Source organism: Bufo gargarizans, chromosome 10, assembly GCF_014858855.1.
Source record: "Bufo gargarizans isolate SCDJY-AF-19 chromosome 10, ASM1485885v1, whole genome shotgun sequence".
NCBI classification, from domain to species: Eukaryota; Metazoa; Chordata; class Amphibia; order Anura; family Bufonidae; genus Bufo; species Bufo gargarizans.
Window position 1 is genome coordinate 63,672,034 of NC_058089.1, and position 19,791 is coordinate 63,691,824.

Consider the following 19,791-nt stretch of genomic DNA (forward strand, 5'->3'; position numbering starts at 1 on the left):
ATCCGGTGTCCGGAAAAGTTTTAGATCAGCAAAAAAAATGAAATATGGAACCATCACATGACCCATATTAGCCAATAGAAGCTTGTGGGTCTTTCAATCATATCCTAACTGCCATACACACGGTCATATGACCCTTTTCAATATATAGTGCTCTTACCCATTTCTGTTGTCTAGTTTCTTTTTTTTTAAAACGCACTTTTATAATATGTTAATTGCCTCTCTACCAGCAAGTAGGGCGGTTACTTGCTGGTAGCCGCCACATCCTCCTTTAAAATAAAAAAAACGCCCCTCCTCCTGTTGATTGACAGGTCCAGCGAGCGCTCTCCTCTGGCTGGCCCTGTCTGCATTCTAAATATCACGCCTGCGCTGTACCAGTCTTCAGATGGCGCAGGCGCACTGAGGACGACACTCGCTCGGCCGCTCCTTCCTCAGTGCGCCTGGTGTAGATGTGACGTCATCGGCGCAGGAGCACTGAGGAAGGAGCAACCGAGCGAGCGTCCTCCTCTCAGTGCGCCTGCACCGACTGAAGATCGGTACGGCGCAGGCGCGAGATTTAGAATGCAGACAGGGCCAGCCAGAGGAGAGCGCTCGCTGGCCCTGGCAATCAACAGGAGGAGGGGCTTTTTTTTAAAGGAGGATGCGGCGGCTACCAACAAGTAACTGCCCTACTTGCTGGTAGACAGGTAATTAACATATTATAAAAGTGTGGTTTTTAAAGAAACTAGACAACAGAAAAGGGTAAGAGCACTATATATTGAAAAATCGCACTAGAAGGATTTTAAATTAGCCCAAAAATGAGATCACTTAAAAGGGCAGGGTGTTGTGGAGGTCTCTGTTAAGGGGGTGATCTGCTGTGGCGGTCACAGTAAAGGGGGTGGGAAACTGGAGGTCTATGTTAAGGGGGGGGGGGGGTGCTCTGGAGGTCTATGTTAGGGGGTGGTGTACTGTGGAGGTCACTTTTAAGGGGGCAGACTATTGTGGAGATCAAAGTTCAGGGGGCAGGGTACTGTGGATATCTTTTAATCATAAACATTAAATGAAATAGAGGAAATATACCCTTGCAAAGTCAGGTCATTCTGCTTGTATATAAATATTTTCTTGTTTGCCCAATAACATTTTAATATGCAATTCCATTAATATTTTTATACTTACCCTGATACACTAATTTGTGTAACTATACTCAGGGGTAAACCAAGAAGGATGTCACCCTACATGAGCCACCTAGAGATCACACAAGGGCTACAACTAGCAGGGATAGCTTTGAATTACAAAACATATTTTTCTTGAACACCAGTTGTAAAAATGTTCATTAATGCACGTAAAGTTAAATGCTTCAAATCTGCTTCAGATCTGTAAGGCTATGGTCAGTCCCAGATGAGCGAGCGAGCGAGCGAGCTGAGTGTGAGAAACTTGCTTTGAGTGGCAGTATGAGTTCCCGTTCTGAGCTCTGCTCCTCTGACAGGATTGCACCGCCTTAATATGTTTTATAATGCTGTTGCCCCTTTGCAACGTGAAATATTTTGTATTACACTGACAGCATTATGTCAGTGTAATTAAAAAGATTTCAGGTCACTCAGGGTCACACCGCATTATAAATCATTGTAATGCTATGCAATCATGTCAGAGGAGCGGGAACTGGCACTGCCAACCACAGCGAGTTTCTCTCGCTAAACTCACTCTTGTATGTCTTGCCTATAGCTACAGTGTGCAATAAGTAGCACTACAAAAAAAGTGGCAGAGTAGCCCAGACTTAAAAAAAAGATGTGGCAATGTAAAGTTCCTCAAAAGTTCAAAATATCCTTTTTCTTGTCACATCATTTCTTCTTGACTGTTGCAATTTCTGCTAACCGAACTTCAGCAGCTTCTTGAAGGATAGTTCGTCGCTCTTCTAGAAATTTTCCATAGTCATCCGCTGACAGACTGTAGGAACAAAGCACAAACCATTTAAAGGGCTATGCCACAAATAAAAATAAATAATATATCTAGGGTCACACTCAACATTATTTTAACTACTGTACATTAATGCAAGTGTACAATTTTGAAGTGCATTGCAGTAAGCTATTGTTAATCCCTTCCTCCCCTGTATAGAAATTATTCCCTCACACGCAATGCAAAATCCTTCTCTACTGTCTACAGAGAGCTAAAGTTATATATTTCTATGAATTAAGGCTACTTTCACACTGGCGTTTCTGGGTCCACTTGTGAGATCCGTTTCAAGGCTCTCACAAGCGGCCCAAAACGGATCCGTTCAGAATGTATCAGTTTGCCTCCATTCCGCCCTGGAGGTGGACACCAAAACGCCAAACGGATCCGTCCTGACTTACAATGTCCATTTTCACTGACAATATGGTGCAATTGAAAACGGATCCGCCTCCCATTGACTTTCAGTGTAAGTCAAAACGGATCCGTTTGCATGATCATGATTATTATTTTTTGTTCACGATAATGCAAACTGATCAGTTCTGAACAGATACAAGCGTTTGCATTATAGGTGCGGATCCGTATGTACACATACCAGATGGATCCGCACCTAAACACAGGTGTGAGGCTGGGTTCAGACCTGACCGTTCGGGATGGAGCGTGCGATTGTATGCGCGTTTACAATGTACGCCCCAAAGAAGCTCCTGTACTTCTTGGGGCGTTTTACAGCGCGATCGTACGCGCTGTAAAACGCTCAGATGAGAACCATTCCCATAGGGAATCATTGGTTCTTGCCTGTTGAGTGTTTTACAGCGCGTAGGAACTGAACCCAGCCTGAAAGTAGCCTTAGAAGTGGGGACACATGCAATGTGTCTGAGCCAGATCATTATGAGATCACTAAACCAGCACTAAGAAGGAAGATGGTAGGGAAAGTACAATGCATGTTTGCCCACCACTAAATGCAGAAGGTGGACCAAAGTTTTAGCAAATGATAAACAGCATGGGAAGCTACAAGAAAGAAAATGTAATGTACATTAACAACCAAATAATATTTTTATTGCATGAAATACTTTATTTAAAATGCTCTATTCTTTGCATAGGAATAGTTTTCATGGGATAACCCCTATAACATTAAACAGATCTCCAAACTGTATATCTCACACCACACACACGCGTAATTATTCAAAGTGTATGTAATATATTAGAATGTATGTATATAAGGCTTGTTCACATCACAGTACCCTAGAGACGGAAACAAAGAACATGCCAAACTTGCTCCCCACACCACTCTTGCAAAGATCGCCTTTAGATGTAAACCCACAAACTGTCAGATAGATGGACATTCAGACTTCTTTGCTGGAGACAAAAATCCTACCCTGAAATCATACTTAAAGGGGTTGTCTCACTTCAGCAAGTGGCATTTATCATGTAGTAAAAGTTAATACAAGGCACTTACTAATGTATTGTTATTATTCATATGGCTTCCTTTGCTGGATTGATTAATTTTTCCATCATATTACACACTGCTCTTTTCCATGGTTACGACCACCCTGCAGTCCAACAGGGTTGGTCGTGCTTGCACATTATAGGAAAAAGCGCTTGCCTCTCTTGCCTATAGTGTGAAGGCAAGTTTTTCCTTGATCATCTAGTACGTCTGAAAGAGATTCGTTGTTTTAAAAAAATGTGTATTAATAAACCATACAGCATCGGCTCCAGGAGTGACGTCACATAAGGGCGCGGAGTTTTGCGGAGCAGCCGGTAACGTCTCTATGAACCCAATGGGTTTAAATCGTAGACACGATCTTATATTGCATTACTGATCCGGATTCATTGTTTCTGGGTTCTTAACACATTTTTAATGTCTCAGAGGTGGAGCTGCTCCTGATTATTTCCACCTGACATCTTTGACCTGCCCTTTATTTAAAGGGAACCTGTCACCGGGATTTTGTGTATAGAGCTGAGGACATGGGCTTCTAGATGGCCGCTAGCACATCTGCAATACCCAGTCCCCATAGCTCTGTGTGCTTTTCTTGTGTAAAAAAAAACGATTTGATACATATGCAAATTAACCTGAGATGAGTCCTGTCACTAATATGAGTCAGGGACCGGACTCATATCAGGTTTATTTGCATATGTATCAAATCGTTTTTTTTACACAATAAAAGCACACAGAGCTATGGGTCTGGGTATTGCGGATGTGCTAGCGGCCATCTAGCTACCCATGTCCTCAGCTCTATACACAAAATTCCAGTGACAGGTTCCCTTTAAATAAAGGGCAGGTCAAAGATGTCCGTGTCTTCCTTCATCTTTAGAACCGGTGAGCCTCAACAACCCCCTTTTTAAGCATATGAAACTGTTTTACGCAATTCTGTCACAGGGCTGGTGCACTTTATGTCTGTGCTAAATAAAAAGAAAGGAATGCACTGTTGCCAGCACGACCAATCGTAGTGTAGTGCAGGGTTTCAAATTGTGACAGTGAATGAGGTCGCATTGCAACCCTACAGTTGTACAGGTCCCAAAATTAAGCCTCTCACGAGTGGCAATGTTCTTTTCTGCGCCTACCATGGTGATCACGGGTAACGGGGAATCAGGGTTCGATGCCGGAGAGGGAGACTGAGAAACGGCTACCACATCCAAGAGAGGTCAATGGCTGAAATCCGATTGGCTGTTGTTGCCTTGCCCCTTTCTTTTCCCCCTAATTGTGAACCACCCAGAGAGGGTGGTTCATGTTATTAAAGCACAAGCGTCCAAGGAAGGCAGCAGGCACGCCGCAATTACCCACTCCCGACTCTGTAGTGACGATAAATAACAAGAGGCCCTGATATTGGAATGAGTACACTTTCCATTAACAAGGATCTATTGGGAGGAAAGTCTGGTGCCAGCAGCCGACTTGCTCCCAGCCTCCACAATGTTCACCCAGTGTGCAGTCATGGTGAGGATTGTGTTCACCAGACTCTTGGCTACTGAGACTGGACTTTAAAAGTGAGGGCCTGCTGCTGCTGCTTTGTTGACTCTAGATAACTCCCAGGTGATCGCACGTCCCCGTGACGGCGACGACCCATTTGGAGGTCTGCCCTATCAACTTTCGAGCAATTTTTCAACAAGGACCTTCTGTTATAGCACCGTTTTGCTTGTCCTTTCCACCAGAGAAATGAGAGATGAGAAGTTTTCTTTGTAGCGGGGGTCGAGAAGGGTGAACAACCAGTAATCAGTGTTGTCTAAAATGCGTATAACACGCGGGTCGTGGGAAAGTCAGCCTAACATGAAGTTAGACATGTGTGCCAAAGTACTCAACAGGCAAGACTTCGCTGTCGTCATCAGAAGGTGAGCTGACCCTGTAAAAGATTGTAGATGAGGGCCTGCGGGTGAGCTGACCCTATAAAACATTATATGCGAGGGTATTATATGTGAAAAATAAGCATGATGATATGATGGAAGAGGATGAGAAAAGGCAGATTTAACCATATACCCTTTTTTGTGGTGGAAGGGGTGCATGAGAATACAGTGTATTGAGTATATTAAACGTGGAGTCGAGAAGTCTGGAGCAATCCAGGCCTTATTCATTTTTATAAGAGTCAACCTGTCAGCATTTTCAGTTGACAGGCAGATACGCTTATCTGTTAGAATGCCACCAGCAGCACAGTTGTAAGGCACTGAGGACACTGACACGGTCTGCTACGTACTCCATCATCTTCCAAAACTTTTCCCTCCTTGTGACAATAGGCCGTATATCAGGGTGAGGGTGCTGGCGGAGTGTCATGAAACTGTCCCAGGCCTTGGAGAGTGTCGCCCTGCCTCTGTTAGAACTGCTGTGTGTTAATCCCCGTCTCCCCTCCTCGGCTGCCCAAGAAAGTACAGACTCTGCCGCCAGAGTTGTCAGATGGAAATTTTTGGAGCAATTTTTAAACAAGGACCTTCTGGTATTTCAGTTTTGCTCGCCCTCTCTAACTGAGGAATGAGAGATGTTCTCTTTGTAGCGAGGGTCGAGAAGGGTGAACATTAATATGTGTTGTCTATAATGCGTATAATGCGCTGGTCGCGGCAAAGGCAGCCTAACATGAAGTCAGTCATGTGTGCCAGAGTACCAACGGGCAAGACTTCGCTGTCATCCTCATAAGGATGACTGTCCATCTCCTCATCCTCTTCTGCCCACCCACACTGAACAGATGGAATTAAACTTCCATGGGTACTACCGTCTCCTGCTCCTCTTCATCATCCAATTCGCAATGAGAATATAGACGAAGGGTGGTCTGGCCATCGCCCTGTGTAATGTCTTCTTCCCCCATTTCAACCTCCTTCACATGCAAAGCGTCGTCCTTAATTGTGACCAGCAAGCATTTAAGTTGCAAACTACTATTATTTTTCCGTCTGCACCTTTCTCAAAAAAGCGCTTACTGTGGAACACCTACCCCTTGGCAAGGGAGATTTATGCAAGGGTGTGCTCTGTGGAACAGTTGTGGGCTTGTTTGGTGTGGCCCGCCTTCTCAAGAGGTTGGGAATCAGGGCACAAGATCTCATGTCACTCTTCTAGCGTGCTTGGCAAGAGGCCCAAATCAAGTAATGGCGATGAAAAGAGCTTGGAATTTCCGAGTGTGGGATCACTTGTTTGGCCGGACTCTCCATGGTGGGGGAAAGGAGGATAAGGGTAAGGATTCTGTTGACCAGACTCTTGGCTACTGAGACTGGACTTGGTGGAAGACAGGGTGGTGCTTAACCGACTAGAAGCATTATCTGCTGCAATCCAGCCAACCACCTGGTCGCACTGGTCTGGCTTCAAGAGTTTTGTCCTGCTACGCCCTGCAAACTGGGACATGAAGCTAGGTATCATGGATGATTGTTTTTCTTGTGCTCTGGTAGCAGGCACAGTTTCAACGCGCCAAGGGCCACAGCCTCTGCGTGAACCATCAGCATCACGGCCACTTCCCCGTCCCTTTATGCTCGCCTTCTTCATATTAAATGTTATATGCACGGTTGACACAAGATGTGGCACGGATGTCACAGTTCACAGCAAGCACAGTATATGGAAAAAGTACGTAAAAGTAGGAAAAAAGGAAAATATATTTCACTTATATTTTTACTACTATCTCTGTCTCTGACACACAGAAGGTATTGCACAGATGTCACAAGTCACTGCAAACACCCTCTATAGAAACAGTATTGAAAATGATGGGGGGAAAAAATTGATGGCTATATTATATTGCTGCCACCACACACACACACACACAATAGTCCTTAAAAGGAATTTTGGGTCTTTGAAATGTTTTTCAACTAGATTGCAAATCTTGCAATCACACTCCCTACAATGTCTGTACCTTCCTAAGCGCAGCTCTCCATAACTACAAATGAGCCGAACATGCTTCATTGGGTGCTATATAGCACCTGATGAGGTGTTCCGACCAGCCAATCACTGTAATGCCAGTAGCAAACAGGGCTACTGGCATTACAGTGATCGCAGTACTTACCTGTACGTTTATTGGCTGCATAACAGCCGCGAAACGTGCAGTGAGGAGACTTGAGCATGACGCTCGAGCACATGCGGTACTTGGCCGAGTACCGCCATGTGCCGAGCATAGCCGAACAGCAGTTCAGCCGAGCATGCTCGCTCAACACTATTCGGCAGGTAGTCTCCTGCAGCAGGCTTTGGTGGATCATTACTGGATACCAGTTCGACATCCCAAGAAACCCTTGGAGGTGACATTCATTGACTGGAGGGCTCTGTCTAAGTCTGTACAATATCTGAAAAGATATCACTTATCGTACTTTCAGAAATATCCAATTCTCTTCTGTCAGGGTTGCTATGGCTCCGAAAACAATCCTGTCCTGGAGTTTTTCAAGAAAAATGCCTCATCTTCGTTCAGCCTACTCAACCTCCATCTGTGCTACAGAAATTGATGAATCTGCCTGTGGCCTACCACAGATTTGCAGAGGTGTTTAACAAAAAGGAGACATTACTGCCGCATCAACCGCATGACTGTCCAATAGATTTGGCACCTAGATCCTCACCTCCTCAAGGATCAGTGTATTCTGTCTTCTGCTAAGACTCAAGCAATGTCAAAAAAACTAAGAAAAATTTGTACAGGGTGTGCATTAGAAAATTATCTTCTCCAGCTGATGCCAAATTATTTTTTTGTAACAAAATAAAAATAATAATGTTGTTTCCCTTTGTCTATGTATCAATTACAGAGGTCTCACTATCAAAAACAAGTATCCACTGTTTTATTTGATGGCTTGCGTGGAGCCAAATTTTTTAACATTTGTGCAAAAATCCATACCATTCCAAAAGGGTTCACATACTTTTTCTTGCAACTATATATCTAAATGTTTAGATTTGTTACTCTATTGTGGCCTTATAAAGCACCAACATGTCCAGATTGAGAGAGAATAGTCTTTGTGGAAAAATTTTTGAAAAAATGTGTTTTTGACAAATCTTCACTTCCGTTCCTTTGGTGATCGAGAACTACATCAACATGGCCCTGGAAGGAGCCATTCACCCAGTGGTGATTTTCACAGACCATAAAATATTTGACATATCCACAGTCTGCACAGAGGATTAACTCCAGTCAAGCCAGATGGTCCTTGTTTTTTTCCCTCCATCTCCGTGCCTCAAAGAAAAATGTTAAAAGGTGCTGTCTGGGTTCAGAGCTGAACCAGGACATATCCCCTTCTTACTTCATTCAGACCCCTGAATTGAGTATCGCACAGGCAAGGGCTGTTTGTTTACCTTTTTTACACTGCTAGACAGAGGCTGGCACTAACAGGTGGCCTATTTTACAGGCTAGGGCAGACTTAAAGACTTTTAAACTAATTTCTCTAATTTCTCAGTACTATTGGCAGCCAACCATGCTGAAGGATGTACTGTACAAGGTTACATTTCAGCTTGTTCCAATTGTGACTAAAGCATAACACCAAGACAAAATCCTGCTGGTCTTCTCCCTCCTTTAGTTAGTGAGGCTCCCGAGGAAACACATTGCTATGGACTTTATTACAGACTTCTTATCTTCAACTGGTTGCACAGTTATCGGGAGAGTGGTTCATCATTTTTCACAAATAGCACCATTTATACCAAAATGTCTGGCCTTTCATCTGCTCATCATTTGGCCATCTGAATACTTCATACCTTCCATTTCCATGGCTTACCACAACATACGTCTAACAGAGGTGTTACATTTACTTCGAAATTGTGAAGGGCAGTCTGCAAACTCCTGGATGTATCTTTTGATTTTTCATCTGCATATCATCCCCAGTGAACGGGTAATGGGCAGGTGGAACAGGTCAAACAGATTCTTACCAATTTCTTCCTATGCAATTTCACCAATGAACACCAAGACCCTCCCCCCTTCCCGGCGGATATAGGGTGGAGGGGATACGGGTGAAATAAGGGTTAAAGGTAATATGCTATCTACTGTAATGTATTGGATAGGTCCGGTATTTCCATGTAGGGGGTGTTTTAGTGGCAGGGGAACGAATACCCTGCTACTCTTATCGGTGCAATTGTATTGAGCACTCTTACTCTCTCTTGGTTGATGCCTGATGTTTTTATAGTGTAATTGTTAAATGTATTACTACTGCTTTTTTGTACTCTACTGGATTAAATAAATAAATAAATAAAATAAAGAACACCAAGACGACTGGGTTGAGCTGTTATCTTTGGCAGAATTTTGTCAAAATAATCATGTCAGCGATTTTTTTTTTGTCATATATGGTCACCAACCCAATATCGCTTGACATGTTTCTGCTTCCTCAGCAGTTTTAGTAACTAATGTTTTGGTGGAAAATTTTTCTAAAATCTTTCAGTAAAACCAATATTGTAATGGAAAAGTCTTGCAGACAGCAAGCGTAAAAACCCTCCTCAGTTCGCTCCAGTTGAAAACATATGGATTTCATCAAATTATATAAAGCTTAAAAGTACCATTGTAAACTATTGTAGCTCCTCACTTCCTTGGACCATTTGAAATTATCATGAAAATTAATCCAGTTTGTTATAAATTAAAACTTCCTGCATCCTTGTGTGTACCAAATTCTTTTCAGGTTTCTATACTCAAGCCGGTGGTCTTCCACTAATACTGTAAAGTACTGTAAAAAGCTGTGTACTAGATCGTACACAATGTGATACCTCTTGGCGCAAAACCACAATTGCGAGTGACGTCTTTTTGAAAGGTATTTATTCATTCAGGTGACAACGTGTTTCGGAGTAAGGGTACTCCAATATCAAGTCTTTGGAGCCGGGTACATACAGTTGGCGCGACTGATCCAGATACTTGATGTTGATGAGTCCTGTGTGTGTCTGCTGTCCTCCTGCAAGCGCGGACGGAGCAACACTTAAGCCCCTTTCACATGAGCGAATTTTCCGCGAGGGTGTAATGCGTGACGTGAAAAGTGCAGTAGGTTCTAGATTCTGAGTTTTTCACGCAGCCCTTGCCCCATGGATGTGAATGGGGCTTCAGTGAAAAACGCATTTTATTTTGAAGTAAGAGCGGATGAAATGCGTTTTTCACTGATGGTTGCTAGGAGATGTTGTTTGTAAACCTTCAGTTTATCACGCACGTCAAAAACGCATTGCACCCACGCGGAAAAAACTGAATGCAATTGCAGACAAAACTGAACTTGCTTGCAAAATGATGTGAGGTTCACTGAACGCACCCTGAACGCATCCGGACCTAATCAATCACGCTCGTGTGAAAGGGGCCTTACTATGCCATCCAGCAACCAGGTCGCAGACATCCTCTCCATGGTGCTGCCTCCATGCTCCCTTAAACTCTACAGGACCGCCGCACGCACTGATGAGTCTTTGCGGCGGCCCTGTAATTCCTCCTGGACGCGCCGGCGCGTCATCTCGCGAGACGCAAGAGTTCCTGTGAACGCGCGCACACAGGAACTGCAGGTAAGCGAATGGATCTACAGCCGGCCAGCGGCGATCGTTCGCTGGCAGGCTGTAGATGCGATTTTTTTTAACTCCTAAAAAGGTATATTAGAGGCTGTTTTGATAACAGTGTCTAATATACCTGCTACCTGGTCCTCTGGTGGTCCCTTTTACTTGAATCGACCACCAGAGGACACAGGCAGCTCTGTAAAGTAGCACCAAACACCACTACACTACACCCCCCCTGTCACTTATTAACCCCTTATTAACCCCCTGATCACCCCATATAGACTCCCTGATCACCGATCCGCGGTGTCAGTGTTTTGAGGATCCATGGATCCGCAAAACACATACAGACGTCTGAATGGAGCCTTACAGGGGGGTGATCACCCCATATAGACTCCCTGATCACCCCCCTGTAAGGCTCCATTCAGAAGTTTGTATGTGCTTTGCAGATCCACGGATCGGATCCGCAAAACACATACGGACGTCTGAATGGAGCCTTACAGGGGGGTGATCAATGACAGGGGGGTGATCACCCCATATAGACTCCCTGATCACCCCCCTGTAAGGCTCTATTCAGACGTCCGTATGTGTTTTGGACACCGCGGATCCGCAAAACACGGACACCGGCAATGTGCTTTCCGCATTTTGCGGATCCGCACATTGCCAGAACTATATAGAAAATGCCTTTTCTGGTTTGCAATTGCGGACAAGAATAGGACATGATCTATAGGCTCTACAAAAAACGCACTGTTCGCCCGATCAGGCCTGATCTTGTGCGCACACTTGCGTTCAGTCCGCCCCACCGCAGTGACTGAAATATATTTTTTTCTGATCAATGCAAAAACACAGTAAAATCGCTGCGGCGCTATAAAAAGATCACTTTTGAGGGGCATGGCGAGTTCATAGAAGATTTTTTATTTTTTTTGAACAAGTTAGCAGAAATTGATTTATTTTTTCTGTGTGGGGGGGGGGGGTGTTTCTTACAAAGTCTTATTTTACACCAAAATCTCACATGAACTCACCATACCCCTCACGGAATCCAAATGCGTAATTTTTTTTAAAATTTATATTCCAGACTTCTTCTCGCGCTTTAGGGCCCCTAAAATGCCAGGGCAGTATAAATACCCCACATGAGACCCCATTTCGGAAAGAAGACACCCCAAGGTATTCGCTGAGGGGCATATTGAGTCCATGAAAGATAGAACTTTTTGTCACAAGTTAGCGGAAAGGGAGACTTTGAGGGAAAAAAAAAACAACAACATTTCCGCTAACTTGTGCCAAAAAAAACCAAAAAAATAAAAAAACTTCGATGAACTCGCCATGCCCCTCACGGAATACCTAGGGGTGTCTTCTTTCCAAAATGGGGTCACTTGTGGGGTATTTATACTGCCCTGGCATTTTAGGGGCCCTAATGCATGAGAAGTAGTTTGAAATCCAAATGTGTTTATGTGTTTTGGGGTGTCTTTTTACATATAACCATGCTGGGTGAGAAATCTCTCTGTCAAATGACAACTTTGTATAAAAAAAATGGGAAAAGTTGTGTTTTTGAGAGCACCTTTAGGGCTGTTTCACACGAGCGGATGCAGAGCGTGGCATCCGCTCCGTGAAAGAGTGCCAAAACCCGATGCAGACTGCAGAGGCACGGAGCATTGACATGACTGATAATGCTCCGTGCCTCTCTGTGACCTCTTTACTACAAAATCACAGTGAGATAAAGTTGTCACCGTGATTTCGTAGTAAAGAGGTCACAGAGAGGCACGGAGCATTATCAATCATGTTAATGCTCCGTGCTTCTGCATCAGGTTTTGGCACTCTTTCACGGAGCGGATGCCACGCTCTGCATCCGCTCGTGTGAAACAGCCCTTAGGGTTTCACAGGACATTTTTTAGACATTTGAATTTCAAACTACTTCTCACGCATTAGGGCCCCTAAAATGCCAGGGCAGTATGACTCCCCCACAAGTGACCCCATTTTGGAAAGAAGACACCCCAAGGTATTTCGTGATGGGCATAGTGAGTTCATGGAAGTTTTAATTTTTTTGCCACAAGTTAGTGGAATATGAGACTTTGTAAGGAAAAAAAAAATAAAAATCATCCTTTTCCACTAACATTGTAGAACCTCAGGAAACTTGACAGGTGCTCAGAAAGTCAGAGTTGCTTCAAAATGCGGAAATTCACATTTTTGTACCATAGTTTGTAACTTTGTACCATAACTTTTACCCAAACCAATAAATATACACTTATTGAATTTTTTTTTATCAAAGACATGTAGAACAATAAATTCAGAGAAAAATTTATATAGAAATGCAATAAAAAAAAAAAACATTTACAACCGAAAGTGAAAAATGAAATTTTTTTTGCAAAAATTTTGGTAAATTTCTATTAATAACTAACATTTTTGGGTTCCCTGGTCACTACCAAAGGTGTTTGATTGTCTAGCGCTATTGCAATTTACTTGCATTTATCATGCGTTCTCCTTTCTGTATTCCTGGTGTTTCAAGTGTGTGCGCTATCCTCCCTGTTTGTCCTTGCACTTTCAAGTCCAAAGTCAGTCCAGTTTGTGTTTAAGTTAACCAAATCTGTCTACCCTGTCTGTCCTCCAGTCTAGTCCCCAGCCTGCTTACCTCATGTTTGCCTCATCACTAGTCCGCCTGCAAGTCTTTCTTGTGTCTACATTAACTCCCTGGGTCTCTAAAAACCAGCATTCTGGTCTTTGTGACTGTACAGACTATACATCTGACGGAGGCCTCTGACATATCATACAGTGGTAACCATCACCTATAGCAGTGATGGTGAACCTTTTTAAGACTGAGTGCCCAAACTGTAACCCAAAACCCACATATTTATCGTAAAGTGCCAACACAGCAATTTACCCTAAATACTATAGTCCAATATAAAATATCTTCCATGTACTTTATCATTTAGCTATAATATCCTGCCTACATTCAGTGCGCTGCCTGTGCTGTTCATAGTGAGCCCTGCGCTGATGAATGGTAGGAAAAGTCTAAGGCATATTGGTACACCATAGACTTTTTCCATGGTGTGGGTGCCCACAGAGAGGGCTCTGAGTGCCACCTCTGGCACCCGTGCCATAGGTTTGCCAACAATGACCTATAGGGTCCCACTGTTAAGAAAAAAATATATATATACGTTTAATGTATACTTTACTAGTGGATACCACTTTTTCCACAGTTTGTTTTAACATAAACTGACATATACCAGTTAGACTGAGGCCGAAGAGACATCATTTTGGCTTCTGATAGGCCAACGTAACCCTATGGACATGTTTAGCGTATATGTAGGGAGCTTTCCCAGCATACATGCAGACGTATGTCACATGTGAACACTGATTAACATAGCAGTGTTCCAAAACTTCCTGCTCACCTTTTGCAGAGAAACTAAAAACTCTCCTTGTACTCTATCAGACTCAGGATCTCATGACATGTTGAGAGTTCTGGTTAGAGCCGCATAATATATTAAACATGGTCAGCATCTTAGTTTGTACTTTTCTATCACTGAAGTGACATTAGCGGGACACAGAACTCCTTACTCTCTGACAACTTTGATCCCCAGTGACCGAGCGCTGGCAATAATAGATTTCACCACTTCAATCAGTGGCATATCCCGGACAACAAACGCTTCATCTTGAGACTTCACAACAGCTATTTCATATACTTGCTTCAATGTCACCATTCCTGCCACCTCCGAACCTACAGGACAAATAAAGCAAAATAAATATCATTGCTGCAATTTTTCACAGATTAAGGCCTCATGAACACGGCTGTGCCATTTTTTGCGGTCCGCAAAAAACGGAAGTGGGGCCAGCAATATAAATGCCTATTCTTGTCCGCAAAGCGCGGACAAGAATAGGACATGTTATATTATTTTAGCGGGGGCACGGAACGGAGCCACGGATGCGGAAGTGAATGGGTCCACATTCGAGACGCCGTTTGGTTGTGTGCATGAGGCCTAAGGCCGAATCTACACGGCCGTGAGCGGTCCGTGGTATCCCAACCTGGCATTCTGCTGACAGCAGCGCACGGAGTCATTGGTTGCTATGCCGCCGTGCGCTTCATGCCGCCGCTGCACTACAGTAATACACTCGTATGATCTATACGAGTGTATTACTGTAGTGCAGTGGCGGCATGAAGTGCACGAGGTCATAGCAACCAATGATGCCGTGCGCTCCTGCTGTCAGCAAGATGCCAGGCCGGGATACCACGGACTGATCACGTCAGTGTTCCACGTAAGGCCTAATGCAAAGCCCTATATTTAGAAGCCATTGTATCAGTGTCTTAAAACAAGTAAAACAGGAGTCAATTAAGTTGCTATTTAGGGTAGAAGGGGGAAATTTACTCCGCAGGTGCCGGAAGCACGGCTCAGGACGTGTGCGTGAGATTTGGAGCTGCATCGCCGAATAGCATAAGGTATGGTTATATTGCTTTTAAAAGACTCCCTTAAATCGAATAGTAATTGTCAGAACAAACAGCCCAAACACTGTGTAGATGCAATCTGGGATGCATTAAGACTAACCTTCGCTCAAATGTAACCATGGAGAAGACTACTTATGTTTCCATGGCTATAGATGTTACTAAAGAAGCTCAGTAATAACAATTTCCCTGTTCAGTGTACCTGCATGAACACTGCGGTCTGACATCAGAAAGTAGCAGCTATGCAGCAAAAAATAAAAATAAAAAATCCTTGACTAGTGCTAAAGCAGGAAATGATCAGGGAGTTCATAGACTTTCATCGCTCCTTACTGTGTCAGACTGAGGAATTATTCATGCACAGTAAAAATGATTTTAAAAAGGTTGTCCGGCCTCAGAGCACACAAGCCCCAAAGCTGGCGCAGGTTTTAGCTCAGCCATTTTTCTTCATTGCTATAAGTAACTGTTAAGGGGGGCAGGGCGCTATGGAGGCCACTGTGGATATCTTTTAACCACACTCAAACATTAAATAAAATAGTAAATATCAAGATGGTGGCTCACTCCAAACGAAATACAGAGACAGGTGCTACTAGCCCAAATTAGAGGGTCACCCACCCTCTAGTAATGTTTGGTTGAAATAAAAGCTATAATAATGGGCGAGCACACTACATTTGGACTTGTGCGATTTAGAAAATTTAATTAAATCACACAATTTTGTACTGAACACGTGTATAACATGTAATAATAAAATGAGTAAGACAATATACTATAAAATACAATAAGATCAAGTAAAAAATAAAACGCACTTCATGAAAACTAACACCACCATATATATCTGGCAAGGTCCACGGAAATTGGCTTGAATTGCTGGGATAGTTCCTTATTTGCACAGTAACTGGCTGACTGTGTTATGCCAAAGTTCTAAATAGTATCTAAAAAGTCTCGTGGAGATAAGTCCACATGTGAATAAGGATGTATATCAGAAATATTGTTGTACGGGTTTTCAGACACTTTGGAGTTTCATAGATTGTTGGAACGTCAGTCTCTTGTGCTATTATAACCCAATGACCGTTAATGTTTGTTTCACCCACAAATATTTTAGGTGTTTTACTTGTAGATTAAGTCCTCTTACCTTCCTCGGCGCAAATAATTTGTTCTGACGAGGGTCGAGCGGCACGGGACAATGCCGGCGTCTCACTCTGTACTCCTCTAGCCGGCTTACCCGAGATAATGCGGGAATTCGGACGAGACTTCAGTGTATGCTTCGTCCGTGCTTGTTTCTCTTCCGGCACAATAAAAAGGAAGGCATCTTTTCGGTCTGTAGATCTTACTTCCGATCGTTTTTCATCTGTCCTTTAATTAAATTTTCATAACGTGGCCACGCTTATGACTGCGAAGGTGCTCTTTACAGGTGTCCGATCTGGCCCAGACGCGTTTTTGGAATTAACCTTCCCTTCATCAGTGGTATCGCAACACCCGTTAGCCTCCGCCTTTTATTTCAAAGAGAGCACCCAAAATATGGATGGCTGGATTTCCTTTTGGATAAAGGGACATTTTTTTTTTTTGTACATGTGCGTTTTTTTGTGCTATATGTTCCTTATATCCTTGTGGACTTCTTGTATAGACAGAATTGCTATTTTTGATTGCCTTAAAAGGTTATAACTTTTTAAAGGCAGTTAGCATAAATATATACTATCTATAACTATGTGGCTATATCATAGCGTCAATTTTCAATCAATATTCTTTGTGCATTCTATATCTATATAGATTAAAATGCCAATATTAAAATTGCACATTGTTAAAATATTAATAAAAATTCGAGAATAGGTTAATAGAGGATCCTTGGTCATATATAATGTTAAGAATCTTTCTTATAGACCTTGATAATATACCCATATAGTTGTATGCCATATTATAGACAATTTTAATTGGATCAATATGCCACATAAATGGCCTGTGAACAAAACAGATTTGTTGATGTGTATGGGATGTTGATCTAGTTGTATAGGGTTGGGGGCCCCAGTTCGAGTCCACGACACAGTGCCGATAGACGGCCAGACTGCGGCGTGTGTCGACTCTGTGGCACCCTGCCTACAACAACCCAAATATTTCAAGTTCAGCATTCAGACCCGCTGGTAGCATCGATTCAAACTCGTTTATGCGTCTTGACTATCTTGGACAATCTGTTTAATGTAATTGCCTCCCCGCCAGTGTCTATCCACCCTCTCCAGTGCCATGAAAACCAGATTGGATGGATCTTTGTTGTGGACATCTCTAAAATGCTTGGATAGGCAGTGTTTGTCATATCCCTTTCGTATGTTAGATATGTGTTCCGACAATCTCTTACATGGACGTCTCTTACATGGACACTGGATAAGGTAGATGACTCTGACGGTATTGCAAGTAAGGCATTCCTTAATCTCCCATTTGTGTTTATTTTGAGTGGAAGAGATTGTTGTTGTTTTCCTTGGTGTAGGATTAGTCTTGCATGCCATACATTTCCCGCATTTGAGGAAACCTTTCAGAAGAACATTAACATTTAGAACCTAACCTAACCTTCAGAACCTAACATTTACATTCTAGGCCATTCTAGGCCTAAAAGTAGCTCCATCTATCAAAAAACCAACTAAGAAGGAGAACACTATTATGGGCACTTGGATGATAATCCAAGTGCCCATAATAGTGTTCTCCTTCTTAGTTGGTTTTTTGATAGATGGAGCTACTTTTAGGCCTAGAATGGCCTAGAATGTAAATGTTAGGTCATCTTCTGCCCATTATACCATCTCTATCAACTTATCACTCTGAATATGGTGCCAATGAGTTCATTTCATTTTTTGCACTCTTTTATGATTATTATTAAATGGGAAAATGATTCTAGTATTTATTATACCACTCTCTTGCCTTTTCCCAATTGTTGGTTCTTTATCTTTCTCTATTTCTAGTTCTCACTAACGCTTCATCCAAAATTTTCTCTGGATATTGCCTGTCCAAAAATGTATTCTTTATTTTCATGGCTTCTGTCTCAAAGTCTTCATCCTGTGTACAATTTCTTACGATTCTGCCAAACTGGCCGAAAGGAATATTCATCAGCCAGTTTGGCAGATGGCAGCTGGAGAATTGTATAAAACTATTTTTGGATGTGGGTTTAGTGAATGTGTTACACATATAGCTATTTCCTTGCTTGCATTTGGTTTCTTCCATAATATTAGAGGTAAGATTTAATCGATTCTGGTTTATTTCCCTCAGGAATAGTTCCAATTGCTCTCTACTCCCTTTCCAAATGAAGATAATATAGTCTATAAATCTGCGCCATAGGGCCAGATCCGCCCCCAGTTTGGGTTTGATGTAATTTTCTCCCCATTCTGCCAAAAATACATTTGCATAACTCGGGGCGAATGTGCTCCTCATGGCGGTCCCAGAAATGTCTCTATCTATCTATCTACCTTGAGAAAATGAGGAAGCAGCACACTGTGTAAACGAGGGGTGCACGTCCGGCCAATGTGGACCAGCACCTAGGTCCAGTGAACTAGAAGTAGAAAAACAGCCAGCAGCACTCCGAATAAATTCAAGAAAATTGTGGTTTATTGGACCCAAAGTCAAGCGACGTTTCAACAGCTTGTTGCTGTCTTTATCAAGCACGTGCTTGATAAAGACAGCAACAAGCTGTTGAAACGTCGCTTGACTTTGGGTCCAATAAACCACAATTTTCTTGAATTTATTCGGAGTGCTGCTGGCTGTTTTTCTACTTCTATCTATCTCCTACATACATAAACACAGTCCTGATCAAAAGTTTAAGACCACTTGAAAAATGGCAAAATCATATTTTACATTGTTGGATCTTAACAAGGTTCCAAGTAGAGCTTCCACATGCAACAAGAAGAAATGAGTGAGACAAAAAATTTTTTTGAGCAGTCAATTAATTGAAAATAATGATTAAACTGAAACAGGCTGTTTTTCAGCTGATCCAAATTTTAGGACCACATGCCTTTAAAAGGCCAAATCTGTGCAAAAATGTGGATTCATTGTCATTTTCTGTCAGGTAGTCACACTTTGTGATGGCAAAAAACAAAACAAAAAAAACTCCCTTTTTTAACGTGGTCGGGTTGTTGAACTGCATAAGCAGGGTCTCTCACAGCGCGCCATCGCTGCTGAGGTGGGACGCAGTAAGACAGTCATTTGTAATTTCTTAAAAGATCCTCAGGGTTATGGAACAAAAAAGTCAAGTGGAAGACCCAAAAAGTGAAAGACCCCAAAAAAAAAAAAAAAATCATCAGCACTGAGCCGGAGGATCCAATTGGCTGTCCGTCAAGACACTGGACGATCCTCAACACAAATTAAGGCCTGTGAAGAAAATTTACTTTATTGTTTTACCTTTTTGTGAATTGATCGACCACACGTGGAATTCATGGAACTGTTTTGGGTGAAATTTGGATATGTTGGTCCCCCAGATCGGGGCTATCAGGGGATATGTAAATTGTGGGGATACCTTGTGGGGAAAAGAGTGTTCCAACGTTTGAGAGAATTGTGTGCTCTCTGCCTGGAGATAAAGGGTTTATCCCTTAACTTATCTCAATAGCTC

At 42.7% G+C, this 19,791-nt stretch overlaps 1 protein-coding gene across 1 annotated transcript in view; it reads right to left on the bottom strand.

Moving 5' to 3' along the window:
* Nucleotides 1–1,004: 1,004 nt before the first annotated feature.
* MRPL11 (mitochondrial ribosomal protein L11) overlaps nucleotides 1,005–19,791 on the bottom strand; it is a 76,233-nt gene continuing 57,446 nt past the window's right edge. The window contains exons 5-6 of the mRNA XM_044270538.1: nucleotides 14,336–14,495; nucleotides 1,005–1,920 (exon numbers count right to left, since the gene is read on the bottom strand). Coding sequence (XP_044126473.1) covers nucleotides 1,815–1,920; nucleotides 14,336–14,495 — 266 coding nt within the window. The 3' untranslated portion in view covers nucleotides 1,005–1,814. The remainder of the gene's footprint in view (nucleotides 1,921–14,335; nucleotides 14,496–19,791) is intronic.